General features: G+C 45.6%; 1 protein-coding gene across 8 annotated transcripts in view; it reads right to left on the bottom strand.

The window, feature by feature from the left end:
- The window catches only part of EPHA5 (EPH receptor A5), a 263,910-nt gene that overhangs the window by 187,096 nt on the left and 59,130 nt on the right, over nt 1-17,684 (bottom strand). For all 8 annotated transcript variants that reach the window (XM_081166169.1, XM_081166170.1, XM_081166173.1 and 5 more), the window contains exon 3: nt 14,869-15,532. In XM_081166169.1, the coding sequence (XP_081022295.1) occupies nt 14,869-15,532 (664 nt within the window). The remainder of the gene's footprint in view (nt 1-14,868; nt 15,533-17,684) is intronic.

Genomic DNA, 17,684 nt, shown 5'->3' with positions numbered 1-17,684 from the left:
ATAGGCCGGTGGTCTGACTCTGTGGCTCCACATCTTTTCTGGGACCATGGCCTTGAAAGACAAACTCCTTTTGCATACTGCAAGGCATCTCCACGTATATATCGTATTTTCCATCTATAAGACACCCCCATGTATAAGACGCCCCCTATTTTGGGGGAGTCAGATTTAAGAAAATGGGGAGAGATGGCCCCATGTACAAGACGCCCCCTAATTTTTGACAATATTTTTTAGGAGGGACACCTAGTCTTATACATGGAAAATACGGTATTTTGCATGGGAGTGGTGCAATACTCGCTGCAAATCTACACCTGTGAAGGAAGATCCCTTTCAGATCAGAATGTCTCAGAGTTGGACTGCTCCCCCCCCCCGCTTCCCTACCTTCAGGTAGAGAAAAACATTTGAAATCCAGATTTTACAGTGGCCTTCCTGCCCCTCCCCCCCAAAAAAACTTATTAGGCATTCATTTCTCCTAATAGCTTAAAAGGGTAGAAAAAAACGGAGCATGAATCAAGCCAACTCTAAGCGACTAAATGCATCGACAGGCTAACCATTCCAGCTCATTTGCATAATTATACTTTAGATACAATTTGCTTACTCCTCCACCTATAATCAACACTTGAGGAAATGCCAATTAAGCTCCATTGTTTCACCAGCCGAGCACTACTGCTTCCATGCCACTGCCCCCATGTAATTACTAGATCGTCTTCTTCCCAATAATTCTCCTACGGGTGATCCCAGGGAAAGTGATCACATGTCCTATCACTGCATGAACGGGGCTGTGCCAAGGAGCACAACGACTAATTTTAATCTGTTGCTTGCAGGGCTGTCTTAAGCATATGCAGTGCCAGGGTGCAAAAATCCACCCAGCTTCCCGTCCCCACCTGCCTTCTGGACGGAGCTTCTGTGGCTGGAGCTCAGTTGGATGCCAGGTGTCGGCAAAGAGGGAGGGGGTTACAAATCAAATAAAATGGCCAGGGACTCCACCAAGCCAATTTCTTTGTCGCCTGCGTTGCCCTCCCTGCTCACATGTTATCCTATGTCTCCAGCAAGGCACCTACAATTTGGGAGGCAGAGAAAGGAAAGGAGGAATGTTAAGGCTGGCGGCCGCCGGGCACCCAAGCGGCAAGTCTCTGCGGGCGGCTCATAAAAGCCAATCCAGAGACCCGGTGCGCCCGCTCACTTTGGTGCCGCGGCACCTTAAGACTTTGACGACGACTCTGCCATCAGATGCTGGGCAGAAGGCCAGGGGGTTGTGGTGGAGAGCCGCCCGCAGCAGAAGAGCCCGTTGCGGCGCTCTGACCGACGGGCGGCCTCTTCCCTGGACTCAACTCTCGGGCCCCGGACTCTCAGCCTGGTGCCCCTGAGAGCCTGGCGCCCGGGTGCCCTGCACCCCTAGCGTCTATAGTTAAGACGGCCCTGGTTGTTTGGAAGTCATTCGCCAGTGTCCTGACTCAGATGCAACAAACAAGATGAATTTTAACAGGGAGAAATGTAAAGTATTGCACTTGGGCAAAAAAAATGAGAGGCACAAATACAAGATGGGTGACACCTGGCTTGAGAGCAGTACATGTGAAAAGGATCTAGGAGTCTTGGTTGACCACAAACTTGACATGAGCCAACAGTGTGATGCGGCAGCTAAAAAAGCCAATGCAATTCTGGGCTGCATCAATAGGAGTATAGCATCTAGATCAAGGGAAGTAATAGTGCCACTGTATTCTGCTCTGGTCAGACCTCACCTGGAGTACTGTGTCCAGTTCTGGGCACCACAATTCAAGAAGGACACTGACAAACTGGAACGTGTCCAGAGGAGGGCAACCAAAATGGTCAAAGGCCTGGAAACGATGCCTTATGAGGAACGGCTAAGGGAGCTGGGCATGTTTAGCCTGGAGAAGAGGAGGTTAAGGGGTGATATGATAGCCATGTTCAAATATATAAAAGGATGTCACATAGAGGAGGGAGAAAGGTTGTTTTCGGCTGCTAAAGAGAAGCGGACACGGAGCAATGGATTCAAACTACAAGAAAGAAGATTCCACCTAAACATTAGGAAGAACTTCCTGACAGTAAGAGCTGTTCGACAGTGGAATTTGCTGCCAAGGAGTGTGGTGGAGTCTCCTTTTTTGGAGGTCTTTAAGCAGAGGCTTGGCAACCATATATCAGGAGTGCTCTGATGGTGTTTCCTGCTTGGCAGGGGGTTGGACTCGATGGCCCTTGTGGTCTCTTCCAACTCTATGATTCTATGATTCTAAGAAACTGTGGCTATCTGCAACTTCCTGGCTGGTTGCCCTGCTCACCCAAGAGAGGCAAGCAGGAGCAAAGAACCTGCTGTGGCTGCATGCAACTCGTACATTTGATCATCCAGATGTGGCCACATTGTGGTTGAGCTTTTAGGTAATAATCACCAGTAAGAGAATACCAAGAAAGGCCTGTGAAATTTTGGGATGCATACACGGCACAGCAGCGTAATCAATATTGCTCAGCAGAATTAAATGTATCAAAGGTCTGTTACAGGGGGTGAAAACTGTACGTGTCAGATTAAAGCCTAGCAGAATCCAAGATTAATTGCTGTGGTAAGCGACACAGTTTGCCTATGGTCTCAATTAACCTTGCAAAAACAATATTTTCTGAAGCAACCTGACTAATCTGAACACACTCCAGCGACGGTTTCACGAAAGCCAAGGATGAAAATCCTGTTGATTCGATTACTCCCTAAATTTGTCACGTAAGCAGGCTTTAATATGAATAAAAATAAGGTTCTTTTATTTTTAAAAAAGCTATCTGACTTTCAGAAAACATCTGAAGACAGGTCTATGTAGGGAAGTGTTTAATGTTTGATGTTTGACTGTGCTTAATGTGTTTAATTTGTTGGAAGCTACCCATAGTGGCTGGGGCAACCCAGTAAGATGGGTGGCATATAAATAATTTGTTGTTGTTGTTGTTGTTTGCCATTTCCCCCATATCAAACACTGCAGAGAACACAAATAGCCAATCTTGCAGAGCTAGAGAGGGGGAATCTGAGCAAGAATACTCATCACAAAGTATTGGAAGACACAAGACCTACCCACTTTGGAAGAATGGCAGATGAAGCTGATTGACTGTATGGGACTGGCAGAAATGACTGGCAGAATCCGGGACCAGGGAGAAGAGTCGGCAGAAGAAGATTGGAAAAAATTCAAAGATTATCTACAAAAATATTGTAAAATTAAGGAATGTTGAATGATGCTGGATTGAAATTAAGTGGTTTCAAGCTGTAACTATGACAAAATGATTTTTTTTTTGGTAAGTAAGAATTTAAAGCTACAATAATTTAAGATGTTGAGATAAGGATTTGCTGTATAAACAATTCAAACTGGGTATACAAGAAGGGGAGGTATGAGGAGGTCGGGGAAATAAGTCACAAGAAAATAAGCTGTGAAATTTAAGTGTTTTTAATATTTTTATGTTTGTTTTCTCTTTTGTTTGTAAAAAAATGGAAACTCTAATAAATATCTTTTAAAAAAGAGAGAGGGGGGAATCTGAAAACTGTCCTATAGCATTAGACTTCAACAGGTGAGTCGAGATTCTCAGGTGGGTTGTAGTGCTATTTCCACCACCATTATGTTTATCTAGACTCAGGTCATAGGAAATGAAGTTTCTCATCCTCCTTTCTCTCACTTTCTTTGTACCATGTGATAAACCAGGAGGGACATGTCTGAGCTTGCTCCAAGCTCAGAATGCATGCTTGAAGCTAACTTTCTGTATTTTGTACCCAAGGGTATTGTAAAGGTGTTCTCCACGCTGCTGCATGGAATGACGCATGAATCAGACCTTTGGATTTTGTAAGTAAAGCATTTTAAGCTTCCTTAACAGTGTGTGGACTGTTCACTGCCAGAGGGGGAGAGAGGGCAAGCACTGTAAGCAGGCCAAACGGGATATGAAAAGGGGTCTGACAGCCTATATTCCCATACTATACGGATGTTTAACTTTGTGACTGTTTTTAAACTTTGCTGGGGGGGGGGGTCTCTCCTGCTGGAGAGTATGCAAAGCCCAGCATTTTGAACCCAGGCATCCAGCTGGTTCTTTTGTTAATTAACCCAAACATATGTCAGACGGATCTCATTATTTTCCTCCAACACATCTCACAATACAAAACCACCCTGCAAAGCAGTTTTTGCACTAGTATTAACAGGAACCACTTCGAGAGATAACAGTTGTGTGAAAAGGAGAATAAATAAAATGCAGTAAATAAAGCAAATTTAAATTTAAGATGCTACGATTGTGGGTACCCCTACAAATGAGGCCTCACAGGGACTGCAGCTTGTCTCCCTTTCTGGAAAAAGCCTTGCACGGCGAATTCGTCTGCACTCCTTAGCACTTGAATGAGCAAACATTGTTGCAGCATTAAATATCCTCACTTAGGAACCAATAAAGAGTCTTGTGGGACTTTAAACATTAGCAAGTTTATTATGGCATAAGCTTCACGGACTAAAGTGAGCTTGAATCTGATGAAGTGGATTCCTGTCTGCAGAAGCTTGAGCCGCAATAAATCTGTTGGTCCACAGGACTCTCTTTGCTGCAATGACGTGCACAGCTACCCCTCTGGAACCTCAACTGATACAAGCAGCAGACTCCTAACTTGCTGGACCATTCCCTCAATCATGCTAACTTTCTATGTGTAAAGAGGGGTTTGTTTGTTTGTTTCTGTTTGTTTGGGGAAGCATTTATACTTGTAAGATGACACTTACAATGTGCCAGGAAACAAAAGAAAAGGCTTTATTGCTGATTTCTGCTGTGGGTCTTACTTGCAAGTAAAGGTAAAGGTAAAGGGACCCCTGACCATTAGGTCCAGTCGTGACCGACTCTGGGGTTGCGGCACTCATCTCGCTTTATTGGCCGAGGGAGCCGGCGTACAGCTTCCGGGTTATGTGGCCAGCATGACTAAGCCGCTTCTGGCAAACCAGAGCAGCACACGGAAACGCCGTTTACCTTCCTGCCGGAGCGGTACCTATTTATCTACTTGCACTTTGACATGCTTCCGAACTGCTAGGTTGGCAGGAGCTGGGACCGAGCAATGGGAGCTCACCCTGTTGCGGGGGTTCGTACCGCTAACCTTCTGATGGCAAGTCCTAGGCTCTGTGGTTTAACCCACAGTGCCACCCACATCCCTACTTGCAAGTAGATTTGGTTATATCTGAATTTTATTCCTCTGAAGCATTAAGAGCACCTACACGAATGCACTGAAATGACCCAGTATGGATCACTGGCCATTAACCACGTCCAATTTCCTTGCCACCAGCTCTGTCAGAGGAAGCCTGGGCTGTCACCAGGCGAGAACAAGTGGCAAATGCTGCAATGCTTCATTCGTATGGGCAGCAGTATGCTCGGAAATCTGACTGGCCTCTTTCTGAGCAAGTATGTAAGACAATCAAACCCAGTTTAGCACACGAGTTTTGACATATGAAATCATGCTCGATCAGCGAGAGTCGAAAAATAATGAAGGAGGACTGAGGGGGAGAGCACTGCTAAAAACCAGGGGGGAAATAATGCAGTCCAGTCGTGACAGGGAAGGTCTTGTCCAAAAGGGGAAGTGAGAAGAAAGTGTAAAGAGATGAGAGGACTGTATAGACCTACAGTATCCCCAGAAAAGCAGAAGTTTGTTTTGCTACATTTCTGCCTATAATGAGCTCCCAGCTCGTGGCTCTACAATTTTCTGTGCAACTTATCCATGCAGTTCAGACTTACAAAGTCAAGCACACACAGAAAAACATCTCTGCTCTTATCTAGAGATGTACCACTACCTGCTGGCAGTGCAGAAACCTCCTTGCAGTGTTGCATCACAAATCATGTCCTCCTCACAAAGAGCACGTGTTGCAGTGAGATCATTGCTGCTTGTGTGGGTAGGAGCGATTGGATAGCCACAACAACCCGATTGGTGGTCCCTCGGTTGCTGGGGTAATTCTGGCCATTGGAATTGTTCATGCTAACCGAGGGACCTATATCTACCGCGCACGTTGCTCTGAGCTTCCTCTTTTCACCTCGTGCATCGGATCACTCTCTCACCCTCCCTATATTCAAGGTCCATTATGACCTTGCTGGGATGTGGGTGGCGCTGTGGGTTAAACCACAGAGCCTAGGACTTGCTGATCAGAAGGTCGGCGGTTCAAATCCCCACAACGGGGTGAGTTCCAGTTGCTCGGTACCTGCTCCTGCCAACCTAGCAGTTCAAAAGCACGTCAAAGTGCAAGTAGATAAATAGGCACCGCTCCAGCGGGAAGGTAAACGGCGTTTCCGTGCACTGCTCTGGTACGCCAGAAGCGGCTTAGTAATGCTGGCCACATGACCCGGAAGCTGTACGCCGGCTCCCTCGGCCAATAAAGCGAGATGAGCGCCGCAACCCCAGAGTCAGCCACAACTGGACCTAATGGTCAGGGGTCCCTTTACCTTTACCTTTATGACCTTGCTATGCTGTCATGGGTCGTCTGTTTTTAGGGCAGGGCCCGTTAGGAATTTTCCCATTTGGCGGACTGGCTGGTGCCACTTGGGTTTCGCCTGCCGCGTAACAAATCGTCACAATTTTGAAAGGTTTGGTGGCTAGGCATTGGTTCAAGGTGGAGGGGAGGGGAGGTTGCCACACCTGCCCCTCCAATGCGTGAAAGGGTATTCCGTTAAAGGAATCCAGGGGCTTGCCTTGCTTTTGTCTGATCCCCTTCCAGGGGTTAGGGCCATGCCAGGGTCCCTGGGAGCATTTGGGGTGAGCTTGAGTCTGAGTCTGGTCCAATGCTCCCCCAGGATGTTTTCCATTACTGACCTCTGCTAGAGTCCAGTCGTCGGTGCTGTCCTGCTGAGGTCAGGTGCAGCTAGTCGGGAACCAAAGCCTAAGCAAACCACTCACGATCTGTAATCAATAAAGTTGTGGCCAAAATTATGCCAATAACCTTTAGCTAAATTCGATTGTGTCTTTATTTATTGGGGGAGGTCTTGGGATCTTAACACGCAAATAAGCTAGCACACCCCTATTGCTGGTGAAATGGCATTGATGATGAGGCGGCAGCTGCTTCGTCAAATGGGGGGGGGCTATATGGTTCTCCAACCCATCTGCCCACCTCAGCTGGCCTCGAGGTGCGATTGTGACTGAGGGTGGAACATAAATGCAGTAAATAAGCTCTTCTGCTTACCTGCTTAAGAAAGCTGGAGGGGCCAGCCAGATGGAGATGTCAGTCGCCAAACTGGCATCTAGAGATCTCCATGTTGTCTCAACTGGACCTGCGCTAGTCGCATGGCACCTGGCTAATTTCTAACACTGCATGCTCTATAAAGCTCCCATGTGGTCTATACCAGGCATAGGCAAACTGGACCCTCCAGATATTTTGGGACTATAATAATAATAATAAATTTTATTTATACCTCACCCTCCCCAGCCAAGACGGGGCTCAGGGCGGCTAACAACCAATAATAAAAACAAGTTGATTAAAATACAACTTAAAAAACAAGATTAAAATACAATATTGAAACATTAAAAGGCAGCCTCTTCACAGGAGGAGAAAGGAAAAAAGAAAGAGGGGGAGGGAATCAAACTGATTCTAAGCCAAAGGCCAGGCGGAACAACTCTGTCTTACAGGCCCTGTGGAAAGAAATCAGATCCTGCAGGGCCCTGGTCTCATGAGACAGAGCTTTCCACCAGGCCGGGGCCAGTGTTGAAAAGGCCCTTCCTTAGGGCCTGGGACCTCTAGGGTGTTGCTATTTATGGACCTTAAGGTCCTCCGTGGGGCATACCAGGAGAGGTAGTCCCATAGGTACGAGGGTCCTAGGCCATGAAGGGCTTTAAAGGTCAAAAGCAGCACCTTAAATCTGACCCTGTACTCCACCGGGAGCCAGTGCAGCTTGAAAAGCACTGGGTGAATCTGCTCCCATGGCAGAGACCCCGTGAGGAGCCTCGCTGCAGCATTCTGCACCCTCTGGAGTTTCTGGGACAGCTTCAAGGGCAGCCCCGCATAGAGCGAATTACAGTAGTCAAGCCTGGAGGTGACATCGCATGGATCCCTAGCTAACAGGACCAGTGGTCAGGGATGATGGGAGTTGTAGTCCCAAAACATCTGGAGGGCCGAGATTCCCTATGCCTGGTCTAGACCCTGCAGCCATGTTAAATGAGGTGCTCAACTGACCCAGAGGAGGAGAGTGGGAAGAAGAGATGGCAGCCAGGCCCCAGAAAACAAGGAAATGAGGAAGGAAGAGGGGATGTGTGGTTATTATGGGCTATTGATGACCTGTGTGGTATGAAAACTAGGCAGTGAGCCCAGGCCATGTTCCCTCCGGTTGGCTCCGGCACTTCAACCACTCAAGGAGATCACATCCAGGGCTTCAAGCTGGGATCTCCTATATGTGTTCATGTGTCTAGGTCTCCTCTACAGGCAGAGAAGGAAATCATGTGGTTTGCATTTCGCAATGGACCAAGCCTATCAGCTGCTCCCAAACCTGCTTGCGGATCAGAAAACAACTCCCGGTGAAATTACACACCGTTCTGGAATTTGCGATGCAGTTTCAGCGTACAAGCGGCACACACAGCAACACGTGTTTCACATTAAAATGCAGGTCTTGCCCAAACAACGCATTGAGCTGCATTGACAAAATATGTATACAAATCATTGTGTGGACTTCTATGCATCCGTTCAATGAAGCTGCACAAAATAAGATGCTATTATGCTGCTCAGTCCAGAATCCTGACAACTGAGATAACAAATACGCCACTCTGAATTTTTTGCCATGATCTGCATCTATCTACCTATACACAGACATATATATTTAGAATAGACCAAAACACATTCAAAAGTTGTAAAAGCCCCAACCTTGTTTGGAGAGCATTGCTCTCATGAATCAATATCAAATTCTTCACTAAGGAGAGCTTTGGCAGATGTGAAACAATTGGGGCTAAAGTACTGGCAATATGACTTAAATAGTTTTTTTAATAAAAAAAATCCTCCACAGACAATGTGCACATAAAAAGATCTTTTGTGCATAATAAATTAAACTAGAAATGCAAACATAAAATACATAAAGAAATATCGCTTATGAGCGAAACGTCAGGAGAACATTAATTACTGTTAATGCTGCTATAAGGAGAAGCATTAGGCTAAAGAGATGCATAATTATCAACACCAGAAGCTGAAATATGTACAGACTTGAGTATGGAAAGGGGTCGGGGAGGCGCCACAGGTTATCCATTCCTAAATTAGTTTTTACTAAATTGGCAAATCTGTTTCTTGGCTTCACCATTCCTCATTGCAGGTAAGACTTTGCACTACTGAATTTTCCTCCATACAAAAAATTAAAAAAATCATTTGTGTGCAGTCCTAGGGTGCTGGCTATCCAAAAAGTTGTTTACTGGACATTTTGTTATTTATGTGCAAGGAAGTTTGCATACTTGACATAGCAATGCAAGTCCCTACTTGCTTTCCAGCTGTACCCCACACAGGTTTCCCTCATGGGTAAGAACAAAGCTCCACCAATCTCTTTCTTCGAGAAAGACTTGTCAGTCCCACAGGATAAAGGTAAAGGTAAAGGTACCACTGACCGTTAGGTCCAGTCGCGGACGACTCTGGAGTTGCGCGTTCATCTCGCTCTATAGGCCGAGGGAGCCGGCGTTTGTCCACAGACAGCTTTCGGGTCATGTGGCCAGCATGACTAAGCCACTTCTGGCGAACCCAAGCAGCGCAAAGAGATGCTGTTTACCTTCCCGCCGGAGTGGTACCTATTTATCTACTTACACTTGACATGCTTTCAAACTGCTAGGTTGGCAGGAGCAGGGACTGAGCAATGGGAGCTCACCCCGTCGTGGGGATTCGAACTGCCAACCTTTCAATCGGCAAGCCCTAGGCTCTGTGGTTTAGACCACAGCACCACCCACATCCCACAGGTTAGGCAGATAGCAAATAACAAAATGGAAAAACACAAATACACAATCACGCACATCCCCCCTCCCCAAATGAGGCTATTGCCTCAAATTTTTCTGCTCATTTGCATTCCCCCAAAAGGCAGAGAGGCTGTGCTAAGACAGCTTGCCTGTATACTCCAGGATCTACATGCCCTTGTTCAATTTTGGGTTGCACGAAGGGGGTAAGTGAGGAAACATGAGGTGGTGAAATGCAGGGGTTGGATAAGCTAGGAAGCGACTTGGGGATATTTCCTTCCACTCCAGCAAAAGCCAGGAAGGGAAAACAATTGTTTCCTGCTTGGCAGGCGGTTGGACTCGATGGCCCTTGTGGTTTCTTCCAACTCTATGATTCTATGATTCCATTCTATGATTCTATGATAATATTGAGGAGAGCATGGAGCCAGGCACCAGACCCTCACCTCTCCTGACATGCTCCCGGGGGCTTGCGCAGCCCTAAGCCCCATTCAGGGGTATGGACAAAAGAATGGCAAGCTCCTGGATTCCTTTAACGGAATTTCCTTTCCTCAGCAGCATTGGAGGGGCAGGCACCACCAATCCTTACCCCTCCACCAACCAATTTTTTAACCAATGCAACCTTACAAGTTGTGACGATTTGCTACGCAGTAGGCAAAAACCAAATGGCACCAGCCAATCAGCCAAATGGACAAAATTCCTACCAGGCCCCTGCCCCAAAGCAGGCGACCCCATGACAGGCATAGCAAGGTCAAATGCAACAGCTGTGAAATTAGAGAGGGTGGGTGGGCGATCCGATGCGTGCAGCGAAAGAGCCCAGTCAGTGCTGAATGACTTGAGTTTATAACCTTTGGTCCGTCCCCCTAAATGGCAACACCAAAATTTGCCCAGTAACCCAACTGCCCAATCACTGGGGATGGACATCCATACTAACTCGCCCAGCAACAGAGGGGTGGCCTGTCAGACCCCACCGCAACATGTGCTCTCTATGAAGGAGAACACGCTTTGTAGCCCAAGAGACAAGACGCAACTTTGTAAAGCTTTTCCACCCCACTTAACAGGCATCCAGGGGAGTGGCAAGAGGACACAACATTAGCAGTCAAATTAATTAGCAGTGTGTGATATCCTAAGTACGTTTGCCACAGTTTCCATAGGAAAACTTGGTGCATAAGCAAAGCAAAACCTTTAAAAAAATGTTTTGGACGAATTGCCAAATTATGAATATGCAGGCAAATAATACACAGCTCCGCCGAAACCAACAATTCAGCAAAGATGCTGTGGAAAGTTTCTAATTAAAGTTAATTAGGAACTTTAGGTCATGGTATTTCTAGGAAACTAATACGCTGTCGTCTCAGCCCATTTTTGGTTTGCATCGGAAAGAAAACACACCCATGGTATTTATGGCGGGAAATGTTCCCTTTTGGCTCCGCTGTTTCCAAATGCAGGGCTTTCCATGCTCAGAGTCTTTCCGTCGATGCTTTATTTCCATGCTACGCAATCAGCTCCCAGTAGAACAATTAATGTTGCGTGCTGGGGTTTTTTTATCCTCTAAACTTGACCTGTTTTTCCACTATACCTTAGGGTGCAATCTTCCTTCTGTTACTCACATGAATGGACTATTCAGAGTCACAGAATTTCATCTCAAGTGTACTCGTACTTGTCTCCATTTTTTTTAAAAAAAAATTAAAATATACCGAATTGGATATGAAGTTGCTCCAGGACTCCCAATTCAGCCATTCCAAACATCAAGCATGATAACGAAGAAAGCCGCAGGTGGGGTTATGACCACAACTGTCTGAGGCAATCATTTCTTCCATTAGAGAAACAATCGCCAGTTTCAGTGACACTTCAAACAGTATATATACAGTATATTTTTTTTTAAAAAAAGACAACAGGTATCCCAAATCAATTCTACACAGCACTGTACTGGCAAAAATAGTGTGAATTGTGGTCCAATATTATAAAATTGGGGATTTAGCCTGATTAATCAATATTTATTTCATCAACATAACCTTTTGCAGATTGCCATGAAACTTGACATTTTTGACCCCTAATCATATGCCATAAGTTTGCCATCTCTTCCCAGCAATTGCAGAACAATCTATTATATTGTTCAAGGATAAAAAGTAAGAATCCTTTAATACTACACTCCTTATTACAGCAAGAATAGGAAAGCACAATGGAATATGAGATTCCATGGTTTCCTTACGGAAACATATGATTTCCAAACATAAGCCTCTTCTGCTACCTTAGGCAGGGTTTTGGTCCAAGGGACTGCAAGGCAAATTGCTTCGCAAAGCCCAAGAGAGGACATCTAAGACGTATCTGCTGTTCTGGCCAGTTACTCCGAAATTATGAGCCCTCCAGCAAACAAAAGAAGTGACCGGTTTAGCACAGGGTCACCACACAAATTATAAAAGTAATATTTTTAAATGATAAAAATATTTCAGTAATTAAATTTATTAATGGACTAGCAGGTACATTTCAGAGACATCTACAACACCTCACATCCTTAATCTGGCACACAGTTATTCATTTATACTGCAAATGAAACAAATTGGCTATGCTGAAATGCTTGTAATTCCAGTATCCCCTTCCCTGAAGTCCTTGTTCCATTGAGAACCAAGGAAACATTTAAAATGTGCATTCTTAGCTATGTCAGCCTCCCCATTTGGCTGCAAGCTCCTAGGTTGTTCTTATCCACCTATGTGGGGTTTGGCATCTGGACACCAGTTATGTGTTTGTGTTGTGGGGTGGGGGGTTACACTGTTGACTATATGCCCTGCATATGGGCTTTCTGAAAATATCTGGCTGCGTTCTTGTTTTACTGGACAATGGATTTCTGGTCTGATCCAATACAGCTCTTATTTGGCCTTATGGCTTTCTGATGGACATGAACATTTTGATAAAGTATCCTCCATCATTTTGCAAACATGAACAGGGACGACCAAATCAGTCAAAAGCGCTACTACTGCTGCCAATTTGCTTTGCAAGCAGTAAAATATAGCCAACGTTCCTTTCACTGAATAGTCAAAGATTAGGAATACCCCAGTACTTTTAGAATCAGATGACACACACGGTGCCGCCCTTTCATTTCTGGTTCATTTCTTTAAAATCAAGAAACTTGGCAATCACATAAAATTACCCATACCTTGATTTAATCAATAAATAAACAGTCCAGAAAAAATAACAGCAAAAATGTATTAAAATCTGCAATCCAATTCAGCAAGTGATGCATGCCCACACATCTTTTCACAGATTTCCTTGTTAGATCGGATAAAGTTGTGCACCCGATTTGAAGCACCCAATGCCATCCCCATTTGCATGGCAAGATGTTCATGTGGGGTGCAGGAGAAAATTTCTGGCCATCTTATGCAACACGGAACTTAAGACCACTGCATTATTTGGGCTAAATCCTTAACACATTTAAAAGAACACTACTCACCAAATTCCCTGAATGACCCTGTTGCTTCTTAGTCATTAAAAAAACCATTTGCTCATTTATAAATACAAGTAATTTTATACCGCCCTTCGGTAACATTTCCAGGACAACCCACAAGAAATAATAATAATTCAAGGGTAAAAACAAAATTGTTACACCACAACCGAAGCAACGACGGCCGGCCATCTATACAGCACAAGCAACTCAACCTCCAGGGCAATCGGCAAATATAGCCAGACTTCGACCAAAGCCGTACTTACAATGAGTCAAAGCAAAACGGCAAAAAGTGTATTAATAGCAGCAGCTGATGGAACACTGGATGGTCAGAGGCCGCCATGGAAGACTGCAAGAATGCTTGTAAGAATATAGTGGACTTTTGTACAAAGTGCATTTGTATTATGAAAGGATGGGTTTCCTTTATACCTAGGCACTCCTGTCTCCACACACCTGGAGTTCATCGGTGCAGACAAGCAACCACTTACTAAGCATAAATTGCAGACTATAACTCGAGAGAGAGATAACAGCAATTCTTTTGTGCCCTTGTCTGCTTTCTGTGCAATTTTGGTCCAGATTGTGATTTACTCTGTCCATGGGCTGCTGCCACAAACATAGCTGTACTCACAAGCCCATAATACAAGACCAAGGTGTCTGGACCTTTGCATTCCACTCATTTCCTTAGGGCTGACTCTGCAAATCTACATTTGTTTGTAGCTTAACACAGCCATGGCCATCTACTCAAATGCAGCCACAGCCATCTGCTTACAGCCATCTAAGAAAAGCAGAGTAACAATGTCACTTGCCTACTTATCTGAAGCTCTTCTAAGGAGGCTCGGTGTGAACTCTGGCATCACGAAAGTCAGAGTTTGATGACTAAGGGCTAACTCGTGCATGCATGCTCACTGCTCAGTTCCTTATCAAGTGACAACTTGTGGCTGAGTGCATGAAGATCCTTCACCGAGAAGATAAAGCTAAAAAGGTAAAGGACCCTTGGACAGTTAAGTCCAGTCAAAGGTGACTATGGGGTTGTGGTGCTCATCTCGCTTTCAGGCTGAGGGAGCTGGCATTTGTCCACAGACAGCTTCCCGGGTCATGTGGGCAGCAGGACTAAACCACTTATTGTGCAATGGAACACCATGATGGAAACCAGAGCGCATGGAAATGCCTTTTGCCTTCCCACCACAGCAGTACCTATTTATCTACTTGCATTGGCATGCTTTCGAACTGCTAGGTTGGCAGGAGCTGGGACAGAGCAAAAGAAGCTCACTCCGTCGCGGGGAATCAAACCGCCAACCTTCTGATCAGCAAGTCCAAGAGGCTCAGTGGTTTAGACCACAGTGCCCCCAGCATCCGAGAAGGTAGGGTGTTGAAGTACTGCAAGAGTTCCATCTATGCTGCTATGTGCATGTGTGAAATAAAAACACTGCCATCGTTATGATAAGGAATGTATCTATTCACTCTGACATTGTATAAAGAATCTGCATATGTAATAGCATTTGAAGCTGATCATCCAACTATACCAGCCAAACTATTCCCAACATTAAATCCTTACCCTGACAAGTGTTGTTCTTCTCTTCGTAGCCTGCCTTGCACATGCATTTCCCAATCGGCACCAGCCATTCCCCTTCGGCACTGCAGTGCATCCGTGGGGGTTCGTCTGTCACAGAGTGGTTCACACACGACCCCAAGACTTCCAGAAGCTGAGAAGAATCCGCTCCGGTGATGGTGTCGGGGAAGATGGCCAAGTTCCGAACCACCACAGGGCACTTCTTGTAGTACACCCTCACAGAGACCAGCGCAATGCAGGCGCCCACATCTTGGAAAGCAAGGTAAAATCCCTTTTTGGTCAGAGGCCCAACATCTCTCACCTCTGTGTTCAGCTTCATGACCCTATCTCCAAGGTCTAGCTCTGTGAAGCTCTCATCCGCCGCAATGGTATCAATCTTGATGTACTGGTTTTCTTTTACGTTCCTTCCGTCTTCGTCATCCGATTCAAAATAATACATATTAAAAGTCTCTTTGCAAGTCCCAAGTCCTCCAGGAAGGCTGTTGCAGTCCCTAAGGGTGAATTTCAGTTCAATGAAGATCCGAGAGGCTCCTTTGTTGGAAATCCAGCTTGTCAGAAGCCAGTTGTTCTGACTCTGTTCCATGACTCGGCACACTTGATATGTGTGGATCGGCGCATAATTCTCATCCACCTCGCCAATTTCTTCCCACTAAACGTTTGGGGGGGTGGAGGGAGGAGAGAAAAAGAAGAAAAATGAAAGCACACATTTAAAAAGCAGATTGCAAATGTCTGTAATTCTAAGTTGATAACTGTGCTAGACCTCAGTAAGCAGAAGTGAAGTATGTTTGCAAAAGTTGGGTGTCTGCCAGATATTCTAAAAGCTAAATTGGGAAGGTGGGGGGAGAGAGGGAGAGGGAGAGAATGTGACCTGATTCTGCCAGTAAGAAGAATCCCGTTCTTTTGGGCGCATTCTGACCACCTCCCCCCTTTTGCACATGCTGACACATCATTACCACTGCTTCATACATTCCAGAGCGGAGACGTTAACACGAAAAGAGGTTCTACCACATTGCTCTGAGAATCCCTGGGAGCACACGCTTCAAATTAAGTTAGTAATTGCAAAGGATATGAAAAGAGGAAATGCCCAGGTCATACACACAGAGACAAACATGGAAAGCTGGAGAAATCGCCTTCTTATCTTCTACAGCAACCAGGAACCAGTCACCTGGTCCAATTTTTCAAGTTGCCTATGGCAACGGGGCACCACTTGCCTGCCGTTAAGCTTTCTTTCCCAGTTACTGAAGTGTTAAACTTAGACCAAAAGCTAAACTACCCATTACTCTTCAATTAATACATTATACGTTCTAGCTTGACGCTCCCTCAACAATGGCGAAGAAATTGTTTATTGTGGCATGTGAAGCTCGTAAGAAAGCAAACAGCCTCTGCCGTGTGTCCAACAACGTTCTCATAAAAGCTCCACTAAGGAAGAATCACATTGTTTTCTGACTGGTTTCTCTTATGCCACACTACTTAGCTGAAACGATTCCTTCCATCCTCATGTTGTGTACTTCTACTTTGGTACTTGGCGCTTATGTCTATTAGTTCACAGTAGCAATCCATCAAAAGCACACACGTTACGAATGGGTAGCAAATGGTTCCTCCTCTTACAATGATCTAGTCACAAAGGAGTCCACAAACAGAACTTTGTAGGGCCAGAAGCTCCTGGAAGACTTTTAGCTATCAGTTCTCAAAGCCATGTTATAGGAAAATCCTTAGCCTCACTTGGATTATCAAACAAAGACACCAGCCAGGTATATAGGAGCAAAACAGCAGCCAGTAGGCCTGGTCTTTATTTTAAAGGACTGTTGCCCACCCCATGGGAGAAGCAAGAAGAAGCCCAGAACAAAGGATGGCTCCCACTTTTATCAGTTTTACAAAGATACCCACAACACCCCTAAAATTACATCACAAATTGGGAGGGTCTGGTGACAGAAACCTGAGCATCATTTTCCTTCCCTTGACCTCCACCTCACACCCATCAAGTAAGACAAAAAAAAAATATTTACAAGTTCCTGGTTTGTCCTGACCAAGAACCTAATCCATTCCTGATGGTTTGCTATTGTCCACAGGATGACTACCTGTCTGGCACCCATTTGCCAGGGTGCCAGTGATGATCTCTTATGCAAAAGGTTGCCGTCTACCTGATGCCAGGTTTCAGGGATTAGGCCTGTCTTTTACCAGTTCCCCAGGTCCCCCCTTCGGTAGCCATCTTTTCCCTGAGCAGAACAGCGTTGGAGATTGTGTGGTGCCGTGTGTGATGTGGTGCTTTGAGGAGACATTGTGTGTGAGCAAAGGGGGGGGGGTACATGCTGTGTGCTGCACCCCTCCATCATTATAAAAATTCCTGTAACAGCCGCTTGAGCAGCGGCTGTCTTCTGTGCAGTCTGTCTTCTGTGCAGTCTGCCCACCTGCCCACTCATCGCACTACCTGCCTGCTCCTGGCTAAGGGATATTTGCTACAGCTGTCTTTCTCCTCTCTGCCGCGGCCAGAAGTGGTCAGGTGCTGCCAGAGGCTGAGCAGGCAAGAGGTTGCCATCCAACGGAAAGCTACTCTCCGCATCTGGTTGAAGCAGCTGTGGAAACAGCTACAGACATTGTGAGGGCTCATTTACAGCCTCCTAAGCACCAGTCAGCCCAGCAAGTAAATTATTTCTGTGAGGCATGCGTACGGATATGAGGGCCTGATCTAAAGGAATACAGTGCTACCTCAGGTTAAGAACTTAATTCATTCCGGAGGTCCGTTCTTCACCTGAAACTGTTCTTAACCTGAAGCACCACTTTAGCTAATGGGGCCTCCTGCT

This window comes from Podarcis bocagei, assembly GCF_964188305.1.
Source record: "Podarcis bocagei genome assembly, chromosome: 13".
Taxonomy (NCBI): Eukaryota; Metazoa; Chordata; class Lepidosauria; order Squamata; family Lacertidae; genus Podarcis; species Podarcis bocagei.
Note: the sequence above shows the minus strand (reverse complement) of the source record. Positions and strands in the feature narration are given on the sequence as shown.